This window comes from Corythoichthys intestinalis, unplaced genomic scaffold, assembly GCF_030265065.1.
Source record: "Corythoichthys intestinalis isolate RoL2023-P3 unplaced genomic scaffold, ASM3026506v1 HiC_scaffold_23, whole genome shotgun sequence".
Lineage (NCBI taxonomy): Eukaryota > Metazoa > Chordata > Actinopteri > Syngnathiformes > Syngnathidae > Corythoichthys > Corythoichthys intestinalis.
The window spans coordinates 8,532,273-8,544,357 of NW_026651592.1; the positions used below are offsets into that span (position 1 = coordinate 8,532,273).

General features: G+C 39.0%; 1 protein-coding gene across 2 annotated transcripts in view; it reads left to right on the forward strand.

Moving 5' to 3' along the window:
• The first annotated feature begins 5,213 nt into the window (after window positions 1–5,213).
• LOC130911118 (C2 domain-containing protein 3-like) overlaps window positions 5,214–12,085 on the forward strand; it is a 67,735-nt gene continuing 60,863 nt past the window's right edge. For both annotated transcript variants that reach the window (XM_057828836.1, XM_057828837.1), the window contains exons 1-3: window positions 5,214–5,426; window positions 10,407–10,676; window positions 10,738–10,895. In XM_057828836.1, the coding sequence (XP_057684819.1) occupies window positions 5,375–5,426; window positions 10,407–10,676; window positions 10,738–10,895 (480 nt within the window). In that variant the 5' untranslated portion in view covers window positions 5,214–5,374. The remainder of the gene's footprint in view (window positions 5,427–10,406; window positions 10,677–10,737; window positions 10,896–12,085) is intronic.

Here is a 12,085-nt window from a genome sequence, read left to right on the forward strand (position 1 = left end):
GAGAGTGGGTGGAAATGTTTACCCCGGGCCTCTTCTGACTCAAAGAAGTAGTCGCAATCGCAATTGAGAGGCACATGTGCAGGGAGGGACTCAGGGCCAGAGATGTCAGCATAAGGACCCACTTTAAGGATCCAGGCCCCAATATTGCTTCCAGGGTACCTCTAGGGACAGACTACTCGACCGAACGGTTCCTTGAGATAGACAAAAGGCAGACAACATGACTGGTTTCACTTAATAGTGAACAAAATGCTTTTGCCTGCAGGAAAGAAGACATCCAATATGCAGGAGTGTCTTTTCACAGGAAGCACGCCAGAGTTTGATGTTTCAAAATCAACACTGCCCAGTTCAGCTAGGTGGGGAGTCTGTTTTTTAGTCTTTTAATAAACACTGGAAAAACCTTAGTAATTGTGATCTTGTTTTCTGAAGGTGCAAAATATTCTATTTGACTATGTGTCATTTTGTCCAAAATGGAGATTTAAGGAATGTGACCTTTTAGCCAGATTGCCGAAATCACGCCAGCCGAACCGCCGGACCCATGCTGGCGCAGCTCCAACGACCTGGACCGGCGAAACTCTGACAACCTGGCCAAAAGGCCAAACTCCGCACATTCACCTTAGTCTTAACCCCTTGTACTCCATTTTGTAAGCTGGAAAAAGGCTTCGAAGCACAAGTTGACAATTTATTCAGGTCGACAGCGATCAAACGGCAAGGTGAAACAGAAACAGACTCAGGCGAGGAGGCAGATTCGTTCCAAGGTCACCATATCACAAGTCAACAAAAGGTTCCCGGGAAAAAATGACAACGATTAGTTAAACATTCAGTCTTTTTGAAGGCTCTCGCGGGGCGGGCTGTGGGCAGAAGAAGGGTGTGTTTGGTTGTTGTTTAGGATTATTGTCTGTTTATGTATTGGACCGGCGGATTCTGGAGTTACTGTTGTCAGGGCAACGAGGGTTATGGATTTTGCCACCTCATCGTCAAAGGGGCTCTTGGAGTCCTATCAGTCGTGTTATCAGTTGGATATCGGGAGTTCTCCGGTGTTCCTTGTGTTAGGACAGGACGTCCCGCCATTTGTTCTGGACTGTCCAGAAGAACTGATTGCAAGAGTTGGCGGTGTAGACGTGGGCTTGTAGATGTCTTGCCTCGTCAGTGTCAATCTTGCTCAGTCAGTTGCATGACACACACATTGGGCTTCCGTGATAAGAAGGTGTCATGTATCTCTTATGCCCTATATTCTGCTTGTTTTCCTTAAACTATAGTATACATGCTATTTATATTTTATTGGGTGTGTTAGAGTAATACAAACAGTCAAACACTAAATACGAGAAAAGATACGATTCCCTGATTGATTATATTAAGAGTGTTAGAGTAATACAGTCAATCGGTCAATATGAGAAAAGATACTATTCCCTTCAAGATTAGAAATAGAAATGTAGCATTACCAGACAAAATTGGAGAATGATAACCTCAGGTTATAATTTCTATATCTTGTCCTATTGAATTCCACTTTTGGGATAGCTCTGCTCAGTAAAATCCAAGCTGTAAATAGACGTTAAAAGCTATGATTCAAAGGAACAAATTGCATGTTGTTTATTTTAAGCCAATATGACACAGCTTCACTTTCTATTGACAAAACCATATGTGACGCCCCCATACTGTTTTAATGGCTGTCCCATATATACTTTCAACTTTACATCTCTTCAACTAAGTAGCTGCTTCGTTCCGCCCCCAAAATGAGTGAGACAGGTCGGTATGGCCCCGAAGGCACAGAGGGGCCCCTGAGCACACACAGTACACGTGTGTTTTTGTGATGCACCGTGCTGCTTGAGTGACAGGAATCTGGAAGAGCAAAAAATGAAGGCGGTGCAGAGTGAATAGGAAACTTAGCGAGCTTCATCATTCATTGCCTGGGCTTGAAATCTCTGCAAAGACCACGTCTTTGCAATGGCAACCAAACCAACACCCCGCAGGAGAGTTGTTGCCACACAAGACAGACATTTAACCCAATTGTCTTTCCCATGGGCGAAAACTGTCTTACTCTTTCTTACTCTTTATTGATCCAATTACTTTTTTTCACGTACTAATCCAATATACAGTATTGGCACCCCTGCAATTCTGTCAGATAATGCTCAATTTCTCCCAGAAAATGATTGCAATTACAAATGCTTTGGTAGTAATATTTTCATTTATTTTGCTTGCTATGAAAAAACACAAAAGGGAATGAAAAAATCATTATCATTTTACACAAAATTCCAAAAATGGGCCGGCCAAAAGTATTGGCACCATCAACCTAATACTTGGTAACACGACCTTTAGTCAAAATAACTGCGAACAACCGCTTCCGGTACCGATCAATGAGTTTCTTACAATGCTCTGCTGGAATTTTAGACCATTCTTCTGCTCCAGGTCTCTGAGATTTGAAGGGTGCCTTCTCCAAACTGTCATTTTCAGATCCCTCCACAGGTGTTCTATGGGATTCAGGTCTAGACTCATTGCTGGCCAATTTGGAAGTCTCCAGTGCTTTCTCTAAAACCATTTTCTAGTGTTTTTTGAAGTGTGTTTTGGGTCATTGTCCTGCTGGAATACCTATTACCTCTGAGGGAGACCCAGCTTTCTCACACTGGGCCCCTACATTATGCTGCAAAATTTGTTGGTAGTCTTCAGACTTCATAATGCCATGCACACGGTCAAGAAGTCCAGTGCCAGAGGCAGCAAAGCATACCCAAAACATAAGGGAACCTCCGTCATGTATGACTGTGGGGACCGTGTTCTTTTCTTTGAAGGCCTCGTTTTTTCCCTGTAAACTCGATGTTGATGCATTTTCCCAAAAAGCTCTAGCTTCGTCTCATCTGACCAGAGAACATTGTTCCAAAACGTTTTTTGGCTTTCTCAGGTAAGTTTTGGCAAACTCCAGCCTGGCTTTTTTTGTCTCTGGGTCAGAAGTGGGGTCTTCCTGGGTATCCTACCATAGAGTCCCTTTTCACTCAGACGCCGACGGATAGTACGGGTTGACACTGAAATACCCTTGGACTGCAGGACAGCTTGAACTTGTTTGGATGTTTGTCAAGGTTCTTTATCCACCATCCGCACAATCTTTCGTTGAAATCTCTTGTCAATTTTTCTTTTCCGTCCACATCTAGGGAGGTTAGCCACTGTATCATTGGCTTTACACTTATTGATGACACTGCGCACGGTAGACACAAGAACATTCAGGTGTTTGGAGATGGACTTGTAGCTTTGAGATTGCCCATGCTTCCTCACAATTTTGCTTCTCAAGTGCTCACACAGCTCTTTGGTCTTCTTTCTTTTCTCCATGTTCAATGTGGTACACACAAGGACACAGGACAGAGGTTGAGTCAACTTTAATCCATTTTAACTGGCTGCAAATGTGATTTAGTTATTGCCACCACCTGTTATGTGCAACAAGTAAGTAACAAGTGCTGTTAATTACACAAATTAGAGAAGCATCACATGATTTTTGAATGGGTGCCAATACTTTTGTCCGGCCCATTTTTGGAGTTATGTATAAAATGATAATGATTTAATTTTTTTCCCATTCTCTTTTTTGTTTTTTCATTGCAAGCAAAATAAATGAAGATATTACTACCAAAGCATTTGCAATTGCAGTCATTTTATGGGAGACATTGAGCCTTATCTGACAGAATTACAGGGGTGCCAATACTTTTGGCCAGCGCTGTATGGACAAGTTGGTAATTGTGTTATTTTGTCAATGTGGTGCAAACAGAAAGGCTTCATGGAACTTTTTGTTTTTTGTTTTTTTACAGTCACGTGTGTCACTATTACTGGTAAACTATATCATTCCTGTGATTGGCAGCGGGTGTGGAGCAACTTTTATCTACTACTGTTGCTACTACAGTATATTTATATTGACTACTTAATTTAAAGGCATATATACTACAGTTGTTTCTCAATTGCTTCGGTACGCTTCTATGATCAGACTTGCAATTCTTTCAAAACTTTCAGCAAGTTGCAGATGTTTTGGTGCATCCATGCAAATGATTTTGTGCAAATCTAAACTGTTTCCTACATTATCAGTTTCAACTGCCATGATGGTCAAAATGGATTATCATGAGTCTCTATTGAATAGTCTCACCACCCACAACACCTAGTCATTACTTAATTTCATAAGCTTTTACATGCAAAATGGATGAACATGTTGTCAGAATATGTCAACTTGTGTGTGCTTGTTTCTGAGCATTTTCATTGCTGGTTTTACGCGACTTATTTTAACCTGCCAAAATTTGTAATTATTTGGGACAATGTGAGTTTCCACCACGTCAGCATAATCAGGGAATGGTTTGCAAACCAAAACAGAATGGTAATGACGTTCTTACCACTACACTCCCCATTCCTCAATCCTATAGAATAATTTTTCTCCACATTGAGATGGCAAGTGTATGATCGCCAGCCTCACAATCAGATGACTCTCCTGGATGCCATGAATGCAGCATGCAGTGACATCACAGCAGATGCCTGCAGAGGCTGGGTAAGGCATTCATGAAGATTCTCGCCACGCTTATAGCAAGAGAGGACATCTGTTGTGACGTGGATGAACATTTCTGGCCAAACAGAGAGGAAGAGTAACTGTTCAACTGAGAGCATGAATAAGCATTTTGACTGTCTTGTCTGTACACAATGAAACAAGGAGTTATAATTCTGACAGCACTAGCATGTTCATTTAAACAGAAATTTAATTTTGAGCGATAGATGAAGTATTTTGCAAAGAAAACTGGCTTTTGCAGGTAATCCATGTTGTTTTTCTACTTGTGCGACATGTTGTGAGAATTGAACAAGTAGTTTTGAGAATTTCAATTCTGATCTGAAAAACGTACCATAGTAATTGCGAAAAACTGCAATATAAAAATTGTCAATTAAATAAAATTAAAACGTGGAGTTGATAGTGAAAGAAAAGACACGTGCTGCCATCTGCTGGACTGAGCATGGCAAATATCTTTTAAACTTCATTTCCCACAAGGCCTTACCGCACGGTTGTGGTTATTATTACTGTAATGTGTCATCATTATAAATCTACAACTCTAAAATTAAATAAAATAGCTAAATGTCCACGAGCAGAAAACCGCACACATAAAACCGAAGCACTAAAATGGCGTTGCTTACTGTCAAATGTTAACTACATTTCCCATCATGCCTCAGCTAGCGGCAGCGAAGGCGGGACCGGGGACTCCGGAGTTGAGCTAAACAGACGGGCGCGGAAATGTGTATTTGTGCGTCTACTTGAATGTATTTCGCCTTTGAAACTTTTAATTAAGTCTCCGCTGCGTGATTCAAACATGCCTGAGGGTGTCGGCATTGCCTCCTCGGGCGCTTCTGCCCGGCATTTTACCTGAGAGGCGTCATGATGAGCCGAAGACATATCTCCATCAAAGCCGGGGCCACCAAGAATAAAGGTAAGTATTGTTGTTGTTAGCTGGCTAGCTTGCTAAATTGGCAAGTAGCTGTCCGCCTGTCAGGTGCTTCACACGTCATATTTTTTGGTCACTGCAATTTAGACATTTTATTTTTGTGTGAAAACAATTCAATTACTTGAAAGGCAACAGTTGGGGCTTCTGATTTAGAATGGCAATATTTTATCTTTAATCGCTAAATCTCTCCATACTGTAGTGTTGTGTCCTGTTATGTAAAGGCAGTCCTACTTTGATTCTATTATGTTTTTCAGTGTATATTATTGCCTGTTGAAGTTTGTATTATATCACGAGCATATTGTTTTTCTAACAAATAAACACTTGTTTACTCTAAAGGTGACTATCAACTAGGAGCAGTGTTGTTAATCTTACTGAAAAAAAGTAATTAATTATAGTTACAAATTACTTCTCCCAAAAAGTAATTGCGTTACTAACTCAATTACCTGAATGTAAGAGTAATCAGTTACTTGGCAAAGTAATTGGTGATAATTACTTTTTTTTTTTTTCCCTCAAAAAAAAAAAAAAAAAAAAAAAAACATTGGCCACACTATGTGAAGTTTTTTGTGGAGGTTTTTGGTACAATTGGCCCGAGCCCAATTCTTTACCCTAATTTACCCTTTACCCTGAATCAACTGTTAAAAGTTGTTAAAATTGCTCCCATTATTGCATTAGTTCCCTTCTCTCTACTTTCGACATATGAAAGTTTTAAAACTGTTTCATCATTTAAAGATAGATTCAAGTCAAGATTTTGCCTATTTAGAAGTATTTTAGATAAAAAGTTACTTAGGTTCGCGAGGAAGGTTCTCTACAACAGAGCCGTCCTAAAAAGCCTACTGCTTTAAGATGGCGGCTGTCATATTGCATCTAGTTATATCTATATACAGTACATGGGATATCTACCATGTCTACCATATCTACCATAACATGCGGGCATAGTTTGTCCGGCTATCGGCTACAACATGTATTATTGGAGCTACCTAGCGTCGCGTTTGCTCGGCGTCACAACTTTCTTGCCTCCTCCCCGCTCCTGCTCTGCTCTGTCGTCTCGGTGAGTCCGTCTCCCTCAGACTTTTCGACCAATATAGTAACGCATAGTAACGCACGCCTTTCCGTCCTCAGTAACGGTAACGACGTTGCCAAGATGAGAAAAGTAATTAATTAGATTACCCACTACTGAAAAAAATAACGCCGTTAGTAACGCCGTTATATTGTAACGCCGTTATTAACAACACTGACTAGGAGTGGGAACCTCTTGGTACCTCACGATACGCTACGATTTGCGATACAACGCTCACGATAACGATTGTCTGACGATATGGCGATACAACGATTATCGATACATTGGTCAGGAAATCATTCTAGGATACTCTACAAACAACTAATGAACAGAAAAACAAGCTTCTGCTGTGAATTGGAATGAGTTTATCACTTGTAGATGTCAATCCATTTGAACTGGGAGGCTGCCATCCCTCCCACTTCAAACGGATTGAACGTCTATGGCCGTCAGTGACAGCCAATGCCAGGCAATGAGGTAATTTTGGGCCATGTAAGGTCATTTACCTGTTGATTTTTAGTTACTTCCTGTTGATTTTGGGGTATTTTATGGGTCACTTCCTGTTTATTTTGAATTACAGAACAGGAAGTGACCTGGGAATCACCCGAATCAATCGACAGTGACTCAAACTCAACAGGAAATGACCTGTAAATGCCCCAAAATGAACAGCAAGTGACTTGTAAATGCCCTGAAAATCGGACAGAATAACTGTAAATGGTCTGGTTTCGAATGAACAAACGTTCTCAGTCTAAACGATTGGGCATCGAGTACCGTCAATGCAGCCTTATAGTTAACTGAGACACTATTATGGTGGAAGATTTTGGTAGCAACTTGTTGGTTCCCTTTTTTTTTTAAAATTGAACAGGGACACCTTTTTAAAACGATATCTCGATTCTTGGCAGGCGCATATTGATAACCTTTTGGGATACAAAGTATCACGATATATCACCAATTCGATATTTTGTCACACCCCTACTATCAACACACAAGTTTTGTAAAATAATTCATTACAAAACGATACAACATTAAAAAATAAATCGAAGATGAATAGCCCTTCCAAAGAATATACTCACACCAAGCAAGTCTTGCCCTACTTTTACCATTTTTAACATTACAAATAAACAGAATGACTTTTGATATACCGTACTGTACCCTACATTCAGGAAAGTGCAACACCAATGCAATTTTTTCCCCTCTCTCTATTTGGTCATTTTTTTATACTCTTTTAATTAGTGATGTGCAGTATGGTGGAAAATCCTCCATCACGGTATGAGCTATTTTATTTCAGGTCAGCGATATGCCACGATATAATGTATTTTTGAATAGTTTGGTGAAAACCAAAAACCCAGAACATAGTATGAGAGCTCCGCCTCCACCCCATTTTCCCAATTTCTATTTGCCACGTAGATAAAACAATTGTATGCATGTAGACAAAATTATGAAAATAATTTTTTTAGCTCGTGAAATTAACGGAAACCGCCTAAAGCGAGACACTTTGGAAAATTTATTATTTCTAAATAAAAGTTAAAAACAAATTTTTCTTACAGCTGTTTTTGCATTTTATTTATATGGAAACACAAGCACATTCATGTCAGTCTCTTAAACATAATGCCATAGAATTCTCAACATTGTTGACCTCTTTAGCTTCACGACCACTTCATAGTGCCAAACAGTAAATTAAACCACCTCTGTTGCTTTGACCCAAGTAGCTGCAAAGTAAAATATGTAAATAATGTAGTAAAATGTAACATTCAAAGTTCATGTTCTGTTATATATATATATTTATTTCAGTTACTATTACAGTTGTTTCATTACTTGCAAGTTGTGCTATTTAGTTTGTTGTTAGATGAATGTAAGCATTTACAAGTACAATGTAAAGGCAATTTGACCAGTAGTGGTTTTGTGAATGATCAAGGTCTTTACAGACTGATGTTCTCGCATCATACACAGCAGAGATCTGCCACTGATTTAAGTTGATAAATCATTTCTTCTCTACTTTACACGCTTTTGGACACGTCTAGAGGTCACTTTAAGCATGGTTGATGTGCTAAACTGTTACCAGTAAGTTCAAAGGGCTGCAGGCTTGTACATTTACTTTCTGCCCAACATATCAAGATACTGGTGGTAGGAGAGTTTTGAAGATCACTAGTTTTATTTACTTGTTGGCAGTGTTGTTAATGTTACTTTATTAAAGTAATTAGTTACAGTTACAAATTACCTGTCCCAAAAAATAACTGAACCCCGTACGGAGGTACGTACTGAACCATGACTTGTGTGTATGGTCACACCCCTAATATATATAGATATATTTTTCAATATGCAGCTGAGGCTCTAAATCTCCTGCCTTTCCTGTCTTTGCTCGAGTTGTTTTGATTAAAAAAAACATCATACAAGATTCATGGATACACCATTTAAGAAAAGTTTAGGGCAAGTGACTATTTTTGGTAATAATAATATATATGGTGGAAAACACAGATTTGTCTGAAAAAGCAGTTTCTGCTCTTGCACTCCTCTGTAAAAGAAACTGCTGTATTTTAAGCCAAAACAGCTGTTGATTGATAGAACAGTATGTCTATATGCTGCCATAGCAGATGTATGGCGCATTAAGCCCCCAAACGCTTTTTAATTTGTCCGTTTTACCGCGGAAACCCACGTTTACAGATGTCATGCAACCGCCTTTGTTTCAACCCAGCCATAAAATTAAGGTAATTAATTATATTTATTATTCAAAATGTCTGTCATTTTTAGCTTTGAATCATTAATTGATGTCTCATATTTCGTTTGAAAAAAAAAACAACATTAAAAAAAATTATTCACTCGCAAATTTTAAACTTTTATACAAATTACATCACAATGTAAAAAATGGTGTCTGTAAAAAAGTCATGGATATCTACCTAATAATGATCGCTTAATTGTATTTTTTTTGTTACTGTCGCATTTTCTCCGTAATGTTAGATGATAAAAAATCGATCCTAACAAAGAAAAATTGGGGGAAAAAAACTTTTAAAAGGGTAAATATATGAAAAAAAAAATCTTGACCCCTCCTTGATGTCTTATGTCTGTCTTGATGTCTTGATGTTATATGCTACATGGAGTTTTTGGATCGAAACAAGGTAAGTACGCAATAATATGTTGTTAAAGTCATGGCATCTGTAATTCTGCTCTCGCATGCTCTCCCCTCCAGATAGGGTTCTACTGTTCAATTTTTTTTTTTTTAATGCCCTCCTGTTCTAAATTTTTCTTCCCCCAGAAAATTGAGATTTTAAGCTTTCCAATGATATATCACACATGCATATCGGACAATTTTGAAATTTGGCCAAATTGGGGGTCTCAGAGCGGAACTTCAAGTCACCTGAGTGCTTTCCGCCATATATATATATATATATATAGTAGCGTCTACAAAGCAACGCTAACTTGATGATAATGCATACTCAGCAGGAAAACAGCACATTATTTTCAATTAATTGTACTCACCTGGACTGGACGCCACGAACTGTTTGTAAAAAAATAAATAAAAGTTGCCCGAGAATTTAAGATGACACTCGCCACGCTAAATGCTAACGCTAACGAGAATGCTAATGCTATGCTAACACTCCGAGCCAACTATCATCATCAACATCATCGCGTTTGCTAAGGTGTCACCACCAACTTCCTTCTTCCCCCCTTCCCGCTCTCCTCTATCCATGCATCTGTCAAAATCAGACAACTTTTCATTCAACCAAATCGTAGAAACACCCCCCTTCACATTCTCAGTAACGGTAGATTACTAACTACTGAAAAAAATAACGCCGTTAGAAACACTGTTACATCCTAATGCTGTTATTAACAACATTGCTTGTTGGACTGGAGCTGCACCACAATTTATTTAATATACAATGACAAATACATTCAATTTAATTCTGTCTTTGCAGCCCCATGCGATGTGACAACCTCCATTAGCCTGCCTCCCCTGGTCGAAGGTGAGCTGCGATGCTTCCTGCGCGTGACCGTTGGCTGTCTGCTCTGGAGTGTGGCCAAGCCTCCGCCAGTGACGTCAGTGCGTCTGCGTTGGTGGGGGGAGTCCTCGGACGGCACGCACTTCCATCCCAGAAATAGTGCGCTGCCTTCGCAGAAGAGCGTCAGGACCACGGCGCGCTTCCCCGTTCGCTGTGGACCCAAGCAGTTCACCGCGTACCTGGCAGGTACTGTGAATCACGACTGGGTAGCGTCGAACATTTTAATGAATAAATGAATTTTCAACAGATATGGGAAACTTGGTGCTTGAGGTTTTGAGCAAGCAGGGTCATCTGCCCATCGCTAGAGCTCAAGTGAAGGATATATCCTGCCTTTCCCAGTCACAGCCAATCACTGGATTTCACACCCTGATGTCGCCAACATCGAAGAAGCTTGGCGAGGTGGAGGTGAGACGATGTTGGTTTCCCTGGTGTGGAACAAACCACCAAAAACAAACTTTGTGATTACATGGTGGAAGAGCATGTACCTCCTCAACTGGTACAATCAATACAACATTCTGGTTGTACACGTGACGACGGTCTGTTCTGCGCTCTGATTTGTCAACAATTTTTTACCTGTTAAGGAACACTGCATCACGTTGCTTTTGAATGTTTGTGAACTGTACATTCAAGCTTGTAAGGAACACACAATGTGGTATTCTTACGCAGAAAAAGTTTTTTTTTGTTTGACAGAATTTTTTTGTTGTTGCTAAAAAACAGAACAAGAAAACAAAAAAAGTAATATCCAAGCATCTTGTGAGAATTAAATGATTCATTTTACACAAATAAAGCCAAACATTTTTTTGAACAGTTCTATTTTTTTTTCTTTAGAAAAAGAACACAATCTTCAAAAATAGTCGGTACCTAAAAGAAAAAAAAAATCACGATACTGTCTGTGAGATTACATTTGTAATTTCCTAAATAATTGCTGTATTTTTTTCAAGAATAGGTAATACATTTTTTTTAGATTACAATCAAAGTTGATAAAAATGTTTGATTTGACGATTAAAAAAGTCAAATTTTTATCTCCACGACATATTCGCCTTAGAGCTTTGATTCATCACAAAAAAGTAATACCCCAGATATTGGTGCAACGATCAATCGATTAACTCGAGTAATTCGACTAGAAAAAAGCTTCGGATCAAATTTCGCTGCTTCGAGTATTCGTTTCATTAGAGTGGCGTTGTAATGGTTTGTTTTGAAAGTGTTTGCATTTAGTTTTATCGATTTGGGTTGATAGACAGCCCACGAGTGGCAACAGTGAATATGGCGTAACTCATTTAACATGGCTGAATCCAGCTGCTCCCTGTTAAGACCAACATAAGTTTAAAGTTTTTGTTTGATGAAATGCATTTGTAATTCAATTTATATGTATATTTAGCCGTTTTTTGTGGGAGTATGTGTTTGATTGATTTGTTAAAAGCATTGTGAATAAACGTTTGCATTTTATAACATTTAAGCTAGCGGACTTTTTCTATGCAAGTTAGCCAATAGTTCTTTTGTTGTACCTCATTTATTTATTATACCGTTTGAGGCTAAGTGCAGGTCTTTCAATTTATTTTTAAATAAAGATGCAATTCTGCATTGTTTAAAGAAAC